Source organism: Phocoena phocoena, chromosome 2 (genome assembly GCF_963924675.1).
Source record: "Phocoena phocoena chromosome 2, mPhoPho1.1, whole genome shotgun sequence".
Lineage (NCBI taxonomy): Eukaryota > Metazoa > Chordata > Mammalia > Artiodactyla > Phocoenidae > Phocoena > Phocoena phocoena.
Window position 1 is genome coordinate 28,758,282 of NC_089220.1, and position 19,528 is coordinate 28,777,809.

The window sequence follows — 19,528 nt, forward strand, 5'->3', positions numbered from 1 at the left end:
AGAAGAATGGTATAGATGCTCTTATTTGCAAAGCAGAAATAGAGACATAGACGTAGAGAACAAATGTATGGATACCAAGGGGGAAAGGGGTGGGGAGGGAGGAATTGGGAGACTGGGATTGACACATATACATTATTGATACTATGTAGAAAATAGACAGCTGATGGGAACATACTGTGTAACGTAGGGAGCTCTACCTAATGCACTGTGGTAACCTAAGGGAAGTCCAAAAGGGAGGGGATATCTGTATGTGTATGGCTGATTCATTTTGTTGTGCAGTGGAGGCTGACGCAACATTGTAAAGCAACCATACTCCAATAAAAATTAATTAAAAAAATTTTTTTAAAGTTTTTAAAGATGTATGTATATTCTATATTTCATACTTACTCTGGGTTATCTCATTTTTTAGTCCTGTGGCTAGCTAACTTTGGCCTTATCTCCTAAGGTATTGGCTTAAGTAGATAGTTTTAGGGCAAACAAAAGGAAAACTTTCATCTTCTGTGACTTTTATCTCTAAAAAGTGTTTAGGAATCTTAGTTTATATTATCAGAATGAAAGACACTAAAGTTTACAGATAGTTCAGAAGCATTCCTACTTTAGAATTTGTGAGAGGAAGTCTGGACTTAATTTCAGCTGCAGGTGTCTTTGAGTGTTAATATCTCAATACCTGATTGAAATAATTGTAATGTGGCAAACTATACTGACATTCAAGAACTGGCACTCAAATGTATGAACAAATGGAAGAATTCATATTATCTGTTTTCTTCGCCTATTTAGAGCAATCAGATGCTGTGAAATACGATAAATACAATGCTTCACTGATATATTAGTACAACACTATAAAAATTAATATAAAGACATACCTCAAAAAGTAGAGATATTTTCATAATAGTCTAATAGGGCCAATGAAGTATTTCCCTGTATATGATAAGGAAACTAAATGGGGAACAGTCCCATTCTAAAATGACCTTTTATTTTTCCCACTGTTAGTCTCCCAACCTTGAAGTAGTTCTGTCTGTTGCCTCCGATGCTGAACACTGTAGGCTGCATTTGCACGATGAGCATACTGATATAACTGCAAATTGAAATTTCTTACGCAGGATTTTCAGTGCCTTTTGGCAGTCTTCTGTGTCACTGATTAGCTGTCTCCTATTTCCTACAGCAGATATTTAGCAAATTTATTCCTTCAACAAATATTTCTTAAACTCCTACACTGTACCAGGCATTGTTCTAAGCTCTGAAGTTATAGCAGTGAACAATAAGGATGGAAAAAACCCTGCCATCATGGAGCTTACGTTCCAGCAAAATACGAAATGCTGCATAAGCGTTGGTTAAATATGGGCAGTTACTGTTGTTGATGGGGTGACTGTTGTCCCAGTTTGCCTGAACAGCCCCAGCGTAACACCTGTTTCTGGGTTTTAATAGTGTCCCCTTTCACTTTCAAAGTGGTCCCAGTTTGGACAGTAAATTATATGGCCACCGTAGTTCTAAACCTTTTACATCTATTTATTTATTGAATCCTCATAATAATCCATGAGGTATGTGACATTATTAATATCATTATGCAGATGTGGAAACTGAAGCATAGAGAGGTTAAGTAATTTGCCCTTGGTCATACTAGTAAGTGGCAGAACCAGAATTCAAACCCAGACAACAGCCTGGCTGCAGAGTTTGTGCTGAGTCACTATACTGTACCGCCCCAATACCGCTATGGTCAATCTGCTTTCTTATTCTGCCTGTCTACCTTCTTCTCCCTAGCAAAGTAAATCGGGTAATCTCATCTCCGTGACAGATGAATTTGTGGCTCTTTGGAGTGAACTTCCTCAACTTGTCACTCACTCCTTTACAAATCTGTCTTCATTTTTACTTGGCTTCACTCCATCCCTCTATTTCAAGGACGGGACATCCCTCTTCCCATCTAAAACTTGTATCCTAGCCTCATCCCATTTTGCCTCCTAGAGGACTTTGTTCTCTACATTACTCTTTTTGGGCCTTCAGTCTCCATCTTTCCACTGGCTTTTCCCATTCAGCATATAAGCATGATCTGTTGTTGTTGAAAGTGTGTGTTACTCCTTCAAGAAGCTTTATTGTTGGGAGAATTTTTTTATGTTTATTAATATAATGATGATAAATGAATACGAATTATTTATTACCCTCTTTAAATTCCAGATACTGTATATGTCTCTGATCCTTTTACCAACCCTATGGATACTTTACAGATGAAGAAATGGAAGCTCAGAGGACTCTATAACTTGCTTAGCTTATGGATAGTGGCGTTGAATTCAGACTTGTATTTGTCTTACTCCAAAATCCATTCTATTTCTAGTATATCATGTTAGTTTACCACAATTCTTAAAGGACGTCCCTTGATCCTCTGCTTGTCCTCCATCGCCTTATAGCTCTTTTTGTATGTGTAGACTCATCTTGCCTTTCATTTACTTCTCAACCCATTCTAGTGTGACTTCGACCTTTTTATTAGTCAGATCCTCCAAAGAAACAAAACTACCATCTGTCTGTCTGTCTGTCTTGTCTGTCTCTCTCTCTCTCTCTCTCTCTCTGTGTGTGTGTGTGTGTGTGTGTGTGTGTGTGTGTGTATGTGTACACACAGAGGCCAGCAAGCTGGAAATTCAGGCAGAATTTCTGTTACAGACTTGAAGCAGAATTTCTTCTCAGGGAAACCTCAGTTTTTAACCCTTAAGGCCTTCAACTGATTGGATGAGGCCCAGCCATATTATCAAGGGTAATCTCCTTTACCTAAAGTTAGTTGACTGTAAGTGTTAATCATATCTGCAGAATACCTTTATAACAAAATGTAGACCAGTGTTTGATCAAACAACTGGGCAACCATAGACTAGCCAATATGACACATAAAAATAACCACCACAACCTCTATCACTGTGGTGTCTTACTCATTGCTAAATCCAGTGGACATTTTTCACATCTTTCCTTAACTTGGTCACTTTGCAACATTTGACATTTTGGACAACCTGTTACTTCTCGAAACCCTTCTCCCTTAGTTTCAATGACCCTAATCTCTTTTCATTCTCCTGTCCGTCTGGCTATTCCTTTTCTGATATTTCATTACTCGTCTCCCAATTCCTTAATTATTAATATTCTCTCCTGTCCTTGGCCCTCTTATTACTCCCACTATTGATGTCTCCCCAAACTAAAATTCCATCTTAGAATTCTCTACTGAGCTTTAGACCTGTATATCCAATTGCTTGGATGTTGCACAGATATCTCAAACTTTGCTTGTCTAAAACTGAAATCCTGTTCTCCCACTCTCCAACTTGCTTCTGCATCTCTTCTTTCTCTATCTTAGTTTGTAGTACCGTCTGCACCCAGTTAGTTTACCAAGCCAGGAACCAGAGAGGAGTCTTCAGCATCTCTCTTACATTTACCATTTAAGACTTTCCCATCTCCATTCCTATCTCAACCAAGAGAGCTCAACCCTCATTTTCTCTCACCTAGGATCTTGTGGTATTTCTCCCTCCCATCAGTCTCTTTCCAACCCCTCTACACTGCTGCCAAAGTGATATTTTAAAAATGCAAATCTGTTTATTCGTGTTTAAAATTCTTTTAGTAGCTCCTAATTGCCCACCGATTTAAGATAGAATTCTTTAGCAGGCATACAGTCCTCCATGGCTAGGCCTTTTCTGCTCTTTATATTCCACTGCGCCTCGCTCACCCGTCCTACTTCAAGCCACACCGACATATTTATAGAGCCCAGATTTGCTGTATTGTTGGCTTCCACGTCCTATTCTGCTGTTTCTTCTGCCTGGAATGTCCGCTACCTCTATTACTTCCCTACCTTCCTACCCCCACCTGGGGCATCTAGAAAAATTATTTTAGTACCCAGTTCAATCTTTAGTTTGGAATAACCTTCCCCCAATTCCACAAATAGATTTGACCATACCTCCTTTCTGACATTGTTACAAACTCTTCAACTCTACTATAGCACTTACTACTGTATTATTTATTTTTTGTTTATCTGTCACCTTGCAATGGACTGTGAACTCTTCGAGTATTTCTACTGCCTGGCATATAATAGGCTCTCATCAGATTTGTTGTGGTGGTGGAAACGGAGCCCAGAGTGGATTATACAGTTCACTTAAATAAGGCCATGCCTTATTGAGGAGTGCTGGGCTTGGACATGTATAGTGAAGAATGGTAGACATTTCTTTATCTTCCTTTGTTCCTTCTAGAGGCTGCTGTTCCAACCTTTAGTACCAGATTCCTTTTGATCTATACTTTTTATGATGTTCTGATACCTATTCTCAGCCTTCACTTTGCTTTTGTTTTATTTTGCTTTTATCTTTGGAGCAGTTAAAAAGAAAGGAAGCTATTTAAATTACTATTACAAATTCCCACTGTCCCATTTTCATTCCATCACAGGAGAAATCATACATCAGCTTGTTCTCATGTGATTCTTGGTGTGCCAAAAGTCTTTTCTCAGCCAGTAAAAAGAATTCATGTTATAATGACAATATTTTTCCAACAGTTTTTTAATTCTCCTATGTCCCCAAAATGTCTCCATGCATTTAATGTCAAATTACAAACTAAACCAGTTCTGTGTTAATCCTGAGAGAAGAAATAATGGTTTTTAAAGATTGTTAAAGGAATAATGAAGACTTCTTGGGTTTTTAATATGAAAGTTTCAGGTGACCAAGGGTCCCGCTATACACATTGGGGCCAAAGGATAGTAGAATGGCCAGCATCTCATTTTAGACTTACGTATTACTTTCTACTCTAAATGCATTTGTAGAAGCTACTTGTGGTGTAACTCCTTATGTATTTAATATTTATCTAACTCTTGGTTTTCGTGGTTGAGTTTTGAAATGAGTGAAGAATCTACTTATTCTTTGCCCTTTACAGAATGTGATATCTTGGTTTTTATTCCATTTGTCCCCCTTACCCTTTACTTAATTTTATCTTATTATTTTGCATTGTGTTTCTAAAATAATGGCTTTGGCTTATTTTTTCTTGAATGTTTCTGCAGTTTGGTTTGAGTATCTAGCTTTGGCACCCCTCCTGAACTTGACTCCATCTGTACTTGTGACTTTTGGAAGGCAGAAGTCAGTGTTTTCTAGGGAGATGACTATTTTTTAATATTATATATGTGTGTGTCTCCCCCACCCCCTTCCTTTTTGGTTTCTCTTAAAAGACTGGAAAGAAAGCAGTTAAGGCAGTCCTGTGGGTATCGGCAGATGGACTCAGAGTTGTGGATGAAAAAACTAAGGTAAAACTTTCATAAGCTTAAATGTTACTGCTCATATGTTTTTTATCCCTATGATCAAATATAATGCCATTAAGCTGTTGTAGTCACTCTGTATCCTTCCACTTTGTCCAAAGAACGATCTTTGGAGAGACTAGTTAATGTTCAGAAAAACCAATTTAGTTACTCATTTACCTTACGAAAAACAGAAGAGAATTCTCTCAACATTTTGGTCTACATGACACAGCATGTTTAGCCTACGGTGTATTAGCATTTAATGTTAAGATCTGAGTTCTGTTTTTGTTCTGACACGTTAAAAAAGTTTGCCCCCACAAATACGATGTGAAAAATGATGGACCTTTTATTGATATCACAGTTAAAAAAAAAAGTTGATAGACCATATCTAAAATTTCTTCTTGTTCCTTAATAAAACACTATTTTTAGAAAGTGATATTTGAACTGATTAACCTACTATTTAACTGAAGACTCAATTTAAATGAAATCTTAAGGACTAGTAAATTGCTCATTTGGTTAACATTTATTTAGAATACACACAGTATCTCAAATAATATGTAGCACTTTGCATTTGAAAGAAAGTGATCCTACATGCCTAAATAAGAATAGACATAGACTCTGCCCTTAGCATAAGGTGTTATTTATATAAGTACATTTAATCATTAATTCGAACTTTTTAAGAGACCTAAATCTGGAGAAATTTTAACAAGAAGGCAATTTTCAAAAAAAAACAAAAAAGAAAAAAAACCCTCAGGTGTCACTGGAAGGAGGAGAAAGTCTGGCAGGTAAAGAACAGTTTTCATGGGTAGCTTGCCTGGTATATTGTAAGTGATTTAATTTAGCTACATTTTAGTTCTTTTCACTAAGGCTTTTCTTTTTTTTAAAGTTCAAGAGAAGTGGTAGTCTCAAGTGTACATTACAATTGGAAATAACTATCATTTTAATTAGCTTATTTTGTGTAGTTTTCATTAGTGCTTTGGGTGAAATTTGTTGTATGTGGAGGCTATATTTTTAGTTGCTTTACACGATAGTTAGAAAGTGATGTTGCCCCCTATTGGTTACTTATAACACTGGAATTAATTAATTTACTTCTTCCCACATTGAGTGATAATAGTAATGATGACTTGTCATCCTGGGACCCATTATGAGCAGAAAAGAAATTTTGCAATATGTATAACAAATGAAGGGCTCATATTTAGAATATATAAATAACTCCTACATATCAAAAGAAAAATGACAGATAATCCAAAAGACTTGAATTACTTTGCTGAAGAGGAAATTCATAGTAATCAGGGTTATGCAAAATAAAATTATAATGAGCCACCAGTATTGCAGAACTTTAAAGAATTGACTGGCAAGTTTGTGGAGCAATAGGAATTCTCATAGTTATGCTGTATAAAAGCCATTTTGTTTGCATGTTTTAGCACTTACATCCCCCATCTCAGCATCTAGGGATTTTAGGTGACTGGAATATCACACAGAAGAGCCAAAGAGTGTCAAGATTTTAAAAAACATTTTGTGCAATGTTTATACTATGTGTATATGATGTCATTCAGCAAGTATATAAACATAGAGAGTCATACTCAAAATGAAATAATCAGTAAGTTAATAAATACATAGAGCTGTTCTGGAAATGATGTTATTTGAATGTAAGTTATATGGAAATTGGATTAAATTGATTACATATATTGTAAAATTGAACATGGAATTTACCATCATAAAACTAGAATCAGCAGGCATATATTATATATATGAAGATGAAGTGAGGGAGGCATCTGGGGAAAGTGCCTCTTGGGATTTCTCCTAGGTCAAAGTCTTAGTATTCAGACTTCTGGCTCAGATCCAGCTATTCTATAGCCTTGATGCATTAGATGTAGAGATTCTGTGTTGTGAAATGAACATCCTGTGTTTCTTCTGAGAAACTTGATTAACCTCATAAGTCCTCTATTCCTTTGTGTTTTCCTTTTTTCCAGGACCTCATAGTTGACCAGACAATAGAAAAAGTTTCTTTCTGTGCCCCAGATAGGAACTTTGATAGGGCCTTCTCTTACATATGTCGTGATGGCACAACTCGGCGCTGGATCTGTCACTGCTTCATGGCTGTCAAGGACACGGTGAGTCCAATAGCATGGATTTCATCATGACTAGCCTCAGTCACCAAGCTCCTTCTGGGTTGGCTCAGCCAAACAGTTTCCACTACATTTTTTTTTTTTTTTTTACATCTTTATTGGAGTATAATTGCTTTACAATGGTGTGTTAGTTTCTGCTTTATAGCAAAGTGAATCAGTTATACATATGTTCCCATCTCTCTTCCCTCTTGCATCTCCCTCCCTCCCACCCTCCCTATCCCACCCCTCTAGGTGGTCACAAAGCACCAAGCTGATCTCCCTGTGCTATGCGGCTGCTTCCCACTAGCTATCTATTTAACATTTGTTAGGGTATATATGTCCATGCCACTCTCTCACTTTGTCACAGCTTACCCTTCCCCCTCCCCATATCCTCAAGTCCATTCTCTAGTAGGTCTGTGTCTTTATTCCCATCTTGCCCCTAGGTTCTTCATGACCTTTTTTGGTTTTTTTTTTCTCCTTAGATTCCATATATATGTGTTAGCGTATGGTATGGGCATATACCCTGAGAAAACCATAATTCAAAAAGAGTCATGTACCAAAATGTTCATTGCAGCTCTATTTACAATAGCCAGGACATGGAAGCAATCTAAGTGTCCATCAACAGATGAATGGATAAAGATGTGCCACATATATACAATGGAGTATTACTCAGCCATAAAAAGAAACGAAATTGAGTTATTTGTAGTGAGATAGATGGACCTAGAGTCTGTCATACAGAGTGAAGTAAGTCAGAAAGAGAAAAACAAATACCGTATCCACTACATTTTTATCAAGTACGTGCTGTTACAGCACTTGGAAGTGCCTAAACTAGCCTGCTTTCACTCCTTTTATTCAAGTAATTCACACTCTTGGTATAACCCTACCACTTACAGAGCAAGATGATTGGCTGAGATCCAAGGTCATTAAAGGAAAGTAAAAGTTCTCTGGTGATGGTGGCTGCTAAACTTTATTTGAAACTTTTCATTATTAGAACTATTTTCAAGATCCTTACATGCATTTGTTTGCTGATTCATCTGGGTAGAAGATATTGGCATTTGAAAGGCGCTTATAAATTCATTTACAAAGTGACTCTACCACAAGAACTGAGTGGGAGTATATTTTCAATTAAAAAATAGAAATACTAAATTATGGTACAGTGAACTATGCTAGAAATTGCTACATAGTAGAAATTTTGGTTTTGTTTAAAAGTAGAGGATAGGGACTTCCCTGGTGGCGCAGTGGTTAAGAATCTGCCTGCCAATGCAGGGGACACGGATTCAAGCCCTGGTCCAGGAAGGTCCCACATGCCACGGAACAGCTAAGCCCATGTGCCACAACTACTGAGCCTGCGCTATAGAGCCTGCGAGCCACAACTACTGAGCCCACGCGCCTAGAGCCCGTGCTCTGCAACAAGAGAAGCCGCCACAATGAGAAGCCTGTGCACCTCCATGAAGAGTGGCCCCTGCTTGCCACAACTAGAAAAAGCCCGTGTGCAGCAACGAAGACACAATGCAGCCAAAAATAAATAAAATAAAATTAATTTTAAAAAGTAGGGAATAATTGAATCTATCATTCTTCATCTAAATTACCGAAAATTCTGATATGAAAGACAAGTCTCTTATATGATGATGATCTTCATTATAATATAGCGTTGAGTGTGTAATATTTGAGTTTTTAAACATCCAGACAGAATAAGGCAGTTGTAGCCATTCATGACTACAACTCGATGAACTCTTGCTAAGGTTTAACCTGGAAGGGAAGTGGTGGCCATATTCTAATATTGACCAAAAACTTTTTAAAAAGCAGTTGTATAAACAAATATTAGGAGCTCAAGCTCTGAATCAGATATGGGTTCAGTTCCTCTTTCTGGTTCTTACTAGCTGTGGGATTTGGGGCAGGTTATTTAACATTTTCTAAGTCTTAGTATCCACTTCTATAAGATGGAGATTACAGTTGTGGGGACTAAATTTGGTAACAAGTATAAACACTTATAGCATAGGGTCTGGCCCATGGTAACTGCTCCACTTCAAGAACTTCTGCCATAAGGCCTCGCAGAAATAATAAGTTTCCTTGGCCTATAGTTCTGTCCTTGTAATAGAGCTGTGTTCAAACGCACACGGTTCTAAAATTCTTTCGGTCCTCTCTCCTATTTCACCCTTCAATGCCTACCCTTGTATCATCCTACTAGGAAGTTAGATAGAAGCTCACGCAGATTCATAAAGGGTGAGTCTGTCAGTCTTTAAATAAGCAGTCACGTGAGATCTTACAGTTTACAGTCATGTGAAATCTTAGGGACAAAAGCATTTCAGACATTTACCTCCCCTTATGATATCTGATACTGGCATATAAAATGCAGTGAAATTACTTACTCAGAGCAATATGTAGGAGCAGCCGCTTACATTGTATGATTTTGGAAACTCCACAAAGATTTCCCTGTTCTCAGATTTTCTTCTCGCTGTTTAAAGACGCCAACAGTTATTATATCATCCCTAACTTTTTCATTCCACAATTAGGGATATAGTTTAAAATACAGATAACCCTGGTAAAAAGTAACCCACCAAATCTATTAAATTTACTCTAGGTAATCCAGTGTATCTTTAAAACAATATTTAGTTTACATAAGCCTTCCTCCCCTCCCACACACAAAAAATTCAGGTTTATCTGTTTAATTCCTTTATAAGTAGAAAGTGTGGGTGAAAACATGCTTTTACTTTTGCCTGTGTGTGGTTGGGAGGTAGAGTTGGGGTTTGAGAGAGCTAGAAGAAGATAGGGAAGTTATGGGAGAGAGCCTACAAGCACTGAGGGCCCAGATGGGGCAGGGGAGGAGCATTCAGAAAGACTGAGAAAGCTAAGCTTTCCTTTGCCTGATTGCTTCTCATCGCTGCAGTTGTATTTATTTATCTGAAGTTTTAAGTTTGCGCCTTTTGTTCCTAGACATGTTGATAGTATATTTAAGCTCTGAAATTTGCCCTGCCTTTCCAGTGGTTTCTTAGAAATGCTTGGTAAATATTCCTACTATTCCCCTAAACGGCAAATAGAGGTTTGTGTGTCAAGACTTAGGGCTTGGAACCTTGAGCAGTGTCTTCTAAGCTGGTGACCACAGTTAATGTGAGTGACAGAGGGACCTGACTAATAAGGAAGTATTGGTGGCTGCTCAGAAAACACCGCTTACCGATGGTCGCTTTACCCAATGCCTACTACAGTAAAGGATCGTAAGCATTACCTAAGGTAATAATTCATTTAGATTAATTTGGCGTATTAATATACTAAAATCTGATTTTAAGCTGGAGTTCCTAATATTTTGCCTGTGTGGAAACAGACTTATTTTGTGGTCCAAGCTAATGTGTAATTTTTGACACCATAACTCTAAAAAAGTTTTTTAAACCTTCTGTTACATACAGGGTGAAAGGCTGAGCCACGCAGTGGGCTGTGCTTTTGCAGCCTGTTTAGAACGTAAGCAGAAGCGGGAGAAGGAATGTGGAGTGACTGCTACTTTTGATGCCAGTCGGACCACTTTCACAAGAGAAGGATCATTCCGTGTCACGACAGCCACTGAGCAAGCAGAAAGAGAGGAGATTATGAAACAAATCCAAGATGCTAAGAAAGGTACAATCTGTTCTACTACAATGTGTGTTTATTTAAACAGTTTTTCCCAACAGGTTAATATTTGGAAGCTATCGGGGCAAGCTTTTTCAGTCAAGGAGAACTCTTAGCAATATATGAAGACCTTAAGAACAAAGCTAAAAATCTAAACAGAGTCCTTTCCTTTAGAGTGGCTTGTTTAGTGGCTTCAGAGTGTTTACTCTTCCCATTATGTTAAACTACCGGGGAAGCTGAGAGTGCAGTTGAAGAAGCCGCAAAGACATTCAAAAACAAAATTGGGAAAACCTGCATCCTCGAACAGATTTTTAAATTCTGATGCATCTGATGTCTGTGAGAAGCAAATGCTATCAAGGACCTACATTTTAAAGGAAGAAGTACAAGTCCCAGGTTTAGGCTGCAGAGGACCCACTGATGGTGATGCTGGGTATAAATGCAGGCAGAAATTTCTCGGTGATACTCTTCTTATTAGATTATTACTGTTGTTTTAGTGCTTTTGTGAAAAAAGTCCACAGATTTTGAGATGCTGGCCCATCTTTCTTCCATAGCCCCATTAATTTTAGTGTGTGGTTTTGCAGAATGTGTTTTTTTTTCAGGTGCCCATAGCAGCATAGCAGAAATGCCTGTACAAGCGTTCAAGTCACTCAGGAGGCTGTTGAGTCAAGTGTGTTTTAGAACTGAGTGAGAGGGCTTAGGGAGAATGCTTTGCATTCTTGTGTATAACTAGGGCTGAAACCAACAAGGAATATTTTGGAATTAAACAGTTCGGTTTAAATATAAATATAATTTTGCTAATTTTTTAACTATATTCTTTCAATTCTAAACCAGCCATTTTAGGTAACTTCATTAATACTGACCCAAACAGCTCTAATTTTTAAGCCAAAAAAAGGATACATACTTTTATTTGAAATTAAATTATTGATTGTGATTTTTTTTTCATTTCTTATAAATATTTGTGCCAGGATACCAAAGAATAAAGAAACACCATGCCATTTTAATTAGAAAATGTAGTATGTATACCTGTTATTTAGTATGCTTCAGTGATTTTCAGACTGGATGCATGTTCTTTAACACCACCGAAGAATACTTTTTGATACACACAGCAACTGCCAAAATGGTTGAGTCCTAGCATCTACAGAGGATTGTGAGGGGAGGGGAGTAGAGACTTACCACAGTCAGAATGGGACACAGTGGGTACTCACATGGAAACAGTCTTGTATTTATGTTTACTCCAATTTAAAATTTTACTTCTGTATGCTTTTATTCAAATGAGCCACAAATGCCTAATGTCCATGTCTGCTTTATGACATTCTTTAACATCTAATCAAACTTACGCTTATTTAGACCTTTCTGACTCTGCCACTCCTAAATCCTCTCCCCCAAACAAAAAAGCAAACAAATATTGAACACTGTGAACCATCATTCTTTAAAGGACCTTTTGCTAGGAGTTCATAGGTAGTTTTGTTTTGTTTTGTTTAATCTTGTTCAGAGTCTTAATCACTGCATGGGAATAAAAGATCTAATATTTTTGTCTTAGTAGATATACCATGTGACATGTAGTAGATTACTAAACGTTTTATTTGTCTGAAAAATAGGAGATCTGAGCCCCACTTCTAACCTGTCCTTTAAGAGACATGGTGAAGGAGATGGGTAAAAAGACCTAGAAGAGTTTTTGAGTTCCTCAGCAATATAAGCTCAAATTATTTGAAGACATTGCTAAGGTCCTCTTTCTCTTGACTTTCTTGAGCTGAAACAGATAAGACAGTTGTTGGTTCATCAGTGGCCCCTGGCAACACTGCCCCATCCCCATCCTCTCCCACCTCTCCCACTTCGGATGCTACTGCCTCTCTGGAGATGAACAATCCTCACGCCATCCCACGCCGGCACGCACCAATTGAACAACTTGCTCGCCAAGGCTCTTTCCGAGGATTTCCTGCTCTTAGCCAGAAGATGTCACCCTTTAAACGCCAGCTATCCCTGCGCATCAACGAGTTGCCTTCCACTATGCAGAGGAAGACTGATTTCCCCATAAAAAATGCAGGTAATGCAGCATCCACCTAACTTACTGGGTGCTCTGGCACTGAAGCGTTACCATCACTTCCCGTGGAGTCACTGATCCCATCAAACTAGCCACCCCTCTTTCTGAGGCTGGTTGGTGGTTACATATCTTGTATCATTTCCCATTGGAAGAAAATGGAGATTCATGGAGAGGGATGTGAGTCATTCATTTCTCTTCAACAAATAGGTAACAGAGCCATGATGGGAATTCCCAGCCTGAGCTACAAGGTTTGTGATTTGTCCTGATGAAAGTGTACCTGCTTCCAAACATCAAGGGTCTCAAGTTTCCATTCTTATTCTGCCATTTGGGACCCAGCAGGGAATTAATTTAAAAGGCTTTGGAAACACATCCAGTTAAATAGCATTACTGTCAGATGTACCAGAAGAAATGGATAAGTTCTCAATGTCCTTGTGGCTGGTTGGCTCCATAGGGAGGAAACTCTAAACGGGTCTCCTGTATAAATCTAAGATCTGTTGTTCATCAGAGACAGTGGGATTGCTCACACATATTCATTACCTTTCAGAACTGCCACACAGGCCTTTGTGTGGCCTGTGTACAGCTGAGCCAGCCCTGGTAGCTCTATCCTCATCATAAGATCCGGAGCTAAAGTGTCAGATCTGGTCAGTGCTTTTATTGGGCCCTATTTTACTTCACTCTGAGACATGTTGAGCTGGTGCTATAACAGAATCTGAGGAAGCTCTGTCTCAATAGGGCACTCCCACTGCTGGTGGTACAAAAGTACAGAGAGTTAAGTTCTTTGATGGATAAAACTCAGCCTAAAGAACAGTTAAACTAGATGGTTACTGAGGGTCTTTTCACCTCTCAACTCCTGTAGAAACTGAAACTCCAGATGCTTCAGGTACCTCATTTTCAGTCTCCCTCTGGAGCAGATGGGGAAAAAAACCGATTATTCTCTTTCCACAGTTGAGCAAACAGAGGTTCAGCACATACAATTAGCTTCCTCTGTGACACAGAAGTATCCCAGTGTCAATTTTTTTGTTTTGTTCTGTTTTGTTTGTTTGTTTATTTTTGGCTGTGTTGGGTCTTCATTGCTGCATGCGGGCTTTCTCTAGTTGCGGCAAGCAGGGGCTACTCTTTGTTGAAGTGCGCAGGCCTGTCATTGTGGTGGCTTCTCTTGTCGCAGAGCATGGGCTCTAGGTGCATGGGCTTCAGTAGTTGTGGTACACGGGTTCAGTAGATGTGGCCCAGGGGCTCTAGAGCGCAGGTTCAGTAGTTGTGGTGCACAGGCTTAGTTGCTCCATGGCATGTGGGATCTTCCCAGACCAGGGCTCGAATCCGTGTCCCCTGCGTTGGCAGGCGGATTCTTAACCACTGCGCCACCAGGGAAGCCCCCTAGAGTCAATATTAAGAACAAAGCCTCTGGAGTCCTGGACCTCAGTTCACTTTTTCATGTTATCACAGCTCATGTACTTGGTACTTTGGAGAAGAATGAGAGTGATCACATTGTCGTAGTTTATTACAGAGAAAAGGACTGAGCACCCACTGGTGCGCCTGACTTTAACCCATTTTTTGACAAGAGTCACTGGAGGGTTGCAGATCTTAACTCAGACCACAGCCTTGGGACCTGGTCGGAAGACAAACAGGTTGATCTTACTGACTGGACATCTTGGCACAAAAAGAGAACAGCAAGTTCTCAACAGTGTCACACAGGAGAGGAAATAAGGAAATCTGGGGATTTGCAAGGGAGGAAGATAGACCCTAGTACAGGAATTGTTATCATTTTATACCTTCTCATGTGAAAAGCCAGTGAATAGGTCAGGAAATTTTTTGAAGCCGCTTTTATATCCCCACCTGACAGTTGAGTCTTTTCCTTCCACAAATAAAAGGTTCAGTGTAAAATGCCACCTTGTGTGATACTGTTCTGTTTCAAGATCATTCCATTTTTCTGTCTGGAGCCATCTTCTGTTTGTCTTGCAGTGCCAGAGGTAGAAGGGGAAGCGGAGAGTATCAGCTCCCTGTGCTCACAGATCACCAATGCCTTCAGCACACCCTCCGAGGATCCCTTTTCATCCGCCCCAATGACCAAACCAGTGACAGTGGTGGCACCACAGTCTCCTGCCTTTCAAGGTTGGTGCCCACTTAGCCTGCTCACCTGTTCTCTTTGAAACTAGTTCTTTTATATAAGACACTGCTCACTAACTGTAAGTTGGCATTCTGAGCTTCCCAAGACCTGGTCATACCCACTAATTTCCCTGTTTGATATTATCTCGGAATCGTTAAATTTCCCTATTTGACAGTGTCTTTGTGCTTTGTTCACCTTCCTGTTTCCTGAGATGTCTGCATTTGTCATTTTGCACGTACCTACCTGTCTTTCATCCCATTCTATCAGGAGCATCTATAGTCCCAACCCACTGCTTTATTTGCTACTTAACTGTTAAGAGTCAGAGTATCCAGCCATTTCTCCAGAAACAGCAGTCATCAGAGTTGGTTCTAGCCTTGTGCTTTCTTTAGCACAGTGGTTCTCAACCTGGGGTGATTTTGACCCCTCAGGGAAAATTCGGTATCCATTATCTGGAGACAGTTTTTGGGTTTCACAATATGGTAGCAGGTGCTTACTGTTGACATCCTGGTAGAGGCCAGGGATGGCAGTAAACATCCTTCAGTGTTGTTTACTGCCACACTGAATAGCCACCCTCACAACAAAGAACAATCTGGCCCAAATTATCAGTGGTGCCAAGACTGGACCCATCTAGTCTGTACCCTGTCACAAGAGGCCCATAAAGAAAAAGGTACTTCAGTTCATTTCATTTTCCATAACAAGTATCCTAAAATTAGCCTTTGTGGCATTGAAGAATTAGTAAAAGTTGTTGTTTTCAGAGATACTGAATTAATAGTTGGTTTTGACTCAAAGGTCAGCAAAGAGTCTATATAACTTAAATTACAGACTTTTAGAATTTGAGCTCCTGTAATTGATCTTTCTTCATTTCTTTTGGGAGAGAGCTCAGAAAAAGTTTTTCTGTGGAGACGTTTTTTGCCTGCTCTTATTGAAAAGCTACAACATGCTTTTCCTCTAGGAGGGAGTCTCTTTAAAAAAAAAACCCTTAATAGTCATATGCACCAAGTGGCTTTTCATTTCATCTAACAAATATTTATACTACCAATAATAATAGGCACAATTTATTGGGCACTTAGCACAGTGTCTACCACATACATCATGGTAAGGACATACATTTTTTCATCTCATTTAATCCTCACAACAACCCTTTGAGGTAGGCATCACAGATAAGGAAAATGAGGCTCACAGAGGTTAAGTAAATTGCCCAAATCACACAGCCAGGATTTAAACCCAGGTCTTTCTGAATATACTTCCTGTTACATTCTACTTACTCTATGCCTATTTACAGGGCAGTGGGTATACAAAACTGAATAGAATATAGTCCTTTCCCTGCCTTTAAGGGAATCTCAGTGTGTGGATAAGCTAGTCTTTTAGGCAAGCCCTGGGTAAATCATACCAATGCCATAAGCATAGTTGCTGAGTCTTAAAGAGGGACTGATTGGTGTAGGGCAGGAGAAGGTGCCTACTTGTCTGTTCCATATGAAATATAGAGAGCTAGGCTAAGGAATAGAAAGTGATGGAGTAGATGTCTGGAGTAAAGGAGCACGGGTTAGGAGATTTTAGTAAAGGGAGACAGGAAAGAACAGTAGGTGCCTTGAGATATTACAAACATTACTGAGGGGAAAAAAACCTTTAAAAAAGATGAAATTAATTCTGTAACACATTTAAAAATTATTAAGCATATGAAATACCAAGTTTGCTTTTTCTCATCTGTGATATGGAGGTTTTGAGAGAATTGAGGTGATGCACATAGCTTAGTGCCTAGCACATAATAAGGACTTACTGTATTTAACCATTGTTGTTATTGTTGGCATAATTTGATCTTTTGGAATAGTGGTAGGAGAAGAAAATACTTTATATCATTATGCCGAAGGCTAAGCTGTATCTTAGAATAGACTTTTTCCTGCTTGTAATACAAAGCAGCTCTGTTCAACTTAATTTGAAATTGTTTTTCTAGTCTTCATTTCCTCTCTCTCCATACACATATTTTCCTAAAAGAGTCATACAACTTTATCAGTACACCCATTTTAATTACATCCTCTAATTCCCTCTTTGCCAAAAGGTTTGTGTATCCATTGCAAATGGCATGGTTATCCCAACACCAACTTTTCTGTTTTATCTGTTCCACCAGTATTGCACATTGGCCTGACTGACCCAGCTCCAAGGGGCCACCTGTACACCTTGCATGAATTTAACTACATTGGTGTTGTCTGCTCCCATTGTAGCTAATGGCACTGACTCAGCCTTCCATGTGCTTGCTGCTAAGCCAGCCCATACTGCTCTAGCACCCGTAGCAATGCCTGTGCGTGAAACCAACCCTTGGGCCTATGCCCCTGATGCTGCTAACAAGGGAATTGCAGCCACACATTCGGGTAAGGTGACCACAGATGATGGTGAGGATTCTGGGATCAGATAAGTGACCCTTGTTCAAAAATCAGCCATTTAGCTGAGTGGGAACCAGGGAGGAGTCCTTTTAGGAAAAGTATGTTCCCTCTTGGAAATAAACTACTACTAAGAAAGGATGGTGTCACAGACATAGAGAACAAACATATGGATACCAAGGGGGCAAGGGGATGAATGGGGAGATAGGGATTGACACATATTTACTACTATGTATAAAGTCAGTAACTAATGAGAACCTACCATATAGCACAGGGAGCTCTACTCAGTGCTCTGTGGTGACCTAAAGGGGAAGGAAATCCAAAAAAGAGGGGATACATGTATACGTATGGCTGATTCACTTTGCTGTACAGCAGAAAATGACACAGCACTGTAAAGCAACAGTACTCCAGTTAAAAAAAGAAGGAAAGAAAGGATGGTTCCTTCAGAGAGGAACTAAAGAGGTTAGGTTGATAGCTCTTAGGACTATAGAACCACCCATAGAGCTCCATAATGTCCAGATTCCTGGGCCCCACCTCCAGAGAGCCTATCCCTGGATGCAGATCCTTGGCCATGCCTGTAGGAAGAGACGACTCTGCCTCTTACAATGGCAGGCCTACAAAAAAGGCTGCAAAAAGCACCTTATATTTGCTTTTCTATACTTTCTAGTTTTTCTGTAATGAACATTTAAAAAAAATTTAATAACATTAAAGGCAGTTCACCAGGAAGACAACATATGTCTGGAAGCTAGGAAGGGGCCACAAAGTACGGCACCAAGTCGCTGGTTATTTTCTTTTCATTCTGCTAGAGCAGAAGGTAAATTACCTCGGGCCCTTTAGAGTATGTGCAGGCCACAGCAACAGTGGGGATGGGTTCTGATGCCAGCCAGCAGCCTTGGTTCGATGCAGTTGAGCCATATCTAGCAGCTCCTCAGTGTGGCTGAGGTAGCCACATGGTCTCATGGGTTCTCCCTGTCCTACCACAAAACCTGGTAATAGAGACTTTCCTCCCACCTACCAAAACCACAGAATATCCCACTGGGGGGCTTGTTCTACGTTAGGCTCATTCAAATAGCCAAGATTATCCAGTGAAGAAAGAAGCCCCTAATAATTCTGATTCTCTCCTCTCTTCCTCTTGTTGGTTCCAGGGACCGAGTGGGGTCAATCTTCTGGTGCTGTCTCTCCAGGTCTCTTCCAGGCTGGTCACAGACGCACTCCCTCTGAGGCTGACCGCTGGTTGGAAGAGGTGTCCAAGTGCGTCCGGGCTCAGCAGCCCCAGGCCTCAGCTGCCCCTCTGCAGCCAGTTCTCCAACCTCCTCCACCCAGTGCCATCTCCCAGCCAGCGCCACCTTTCCAAGGAAATGCATTCCTCACCTCTCAGCCTGTGCCAGTGGGTGTGGTCCCACCCCTGCAGCCAGCCTTTGTCCCTGCCCAGTCCTATCCTGTGGCTAACGGGATGACCTATCCAGCCCCTAATGTGCCTGTGGTGGGCATCACTCCCTCCCAGATGGTTGCCAACGTGTTTGGCACTGCAGGCCACCCTCAGGCTGCCCAACCCCATCAGTCTCCCAACCTGGTCAAGCAGCAGACATTCCCTCAGTATGAGACAAGCAGTGCTACTGCCAGTCCCTTCTTTAAGCCTCCTGCTCAGCACCTCAACGGTTCTGCAGCTTTCAATGGTGTAGACGATGGCAGGTTGGCCTCAGGAGACAAGCACACAGAGGTTCCTGCAGGCACCTGCCCAGTGGATCCTTTCGAAGCCCAGTGGGCCGCATTAGAAAGCAAGTCCAAGCAGCGTACTAACCCCTCCCCCACCAACCCTTTCTCCAGTGACTTACAGAAGACTTTTGAAATTGAACTTTAAGCAGTCCTTATGGTTTACGTATTTTGTCTGTACTTAGGCAAGGGCGGAGGGTGGAGGTCAAAGGAGCAAAGGGGACTTTGTGTTCCCAACCAGTACGCTTTTCACTAATCCCAAAGGTCCCCAGGAGCATGTCCAGGCATAGAGTGCTGAAGGGGTGATTGAAAAAAGTGGAGAAAACCATTCCTAGAGAAGAGCTGTCTTGCAGTTAGACT

General features: G+C 40.2%; 1 protein-coding gene across 4 annotated transcripts in view; it reads left to right on the top strand.

Annotated features, from left to right (window-relative positions):
- Window positions 1–19,316, top strand: part of NUMB (NUMB endocytic adaptor protein) — a 65,186-nt gene extending 45,870 nt beyond the window's left edge. For 2 of the 4 annotated variants that reach the window (XM_065900819.1, XM_065900826.1), the window contains 7 exons: window positions 5,165–5,239; window positions 7,204–7,344; window positions 10,740–10,944; window positions 12,686–12,979; window positions 14,936–15,085; window positions 17,300–17,446; window positions 18,601–19,316. In XM_065900819.1, the coding sequence (XP_065756891.1) occupies window positions 5,165–5,239; window positions 7,204–7,344; window positions 10,740–10,944; window positions 12,686–12,979; window positions 14,936–15,085; window positions 17,300–17,446; window positions 18,601–19,316 (1,728 nt within the window). The remainder of the gene's footprint in view (window positions 1–5,164; window positions 5,240–7,203; window positions 7,345–10,739; window positions 10,945–12,685; window positions 12,980–14,935; window positions 15,086–17,299; window positions 17,447–18,600) is intronic. The other 2 variants (XM_065900834.1, XM_065900842.1) reach the window with 1 other exon arrangement.
- Window positions 19,317–19,528: the final 212 nt, after the last annotated feature.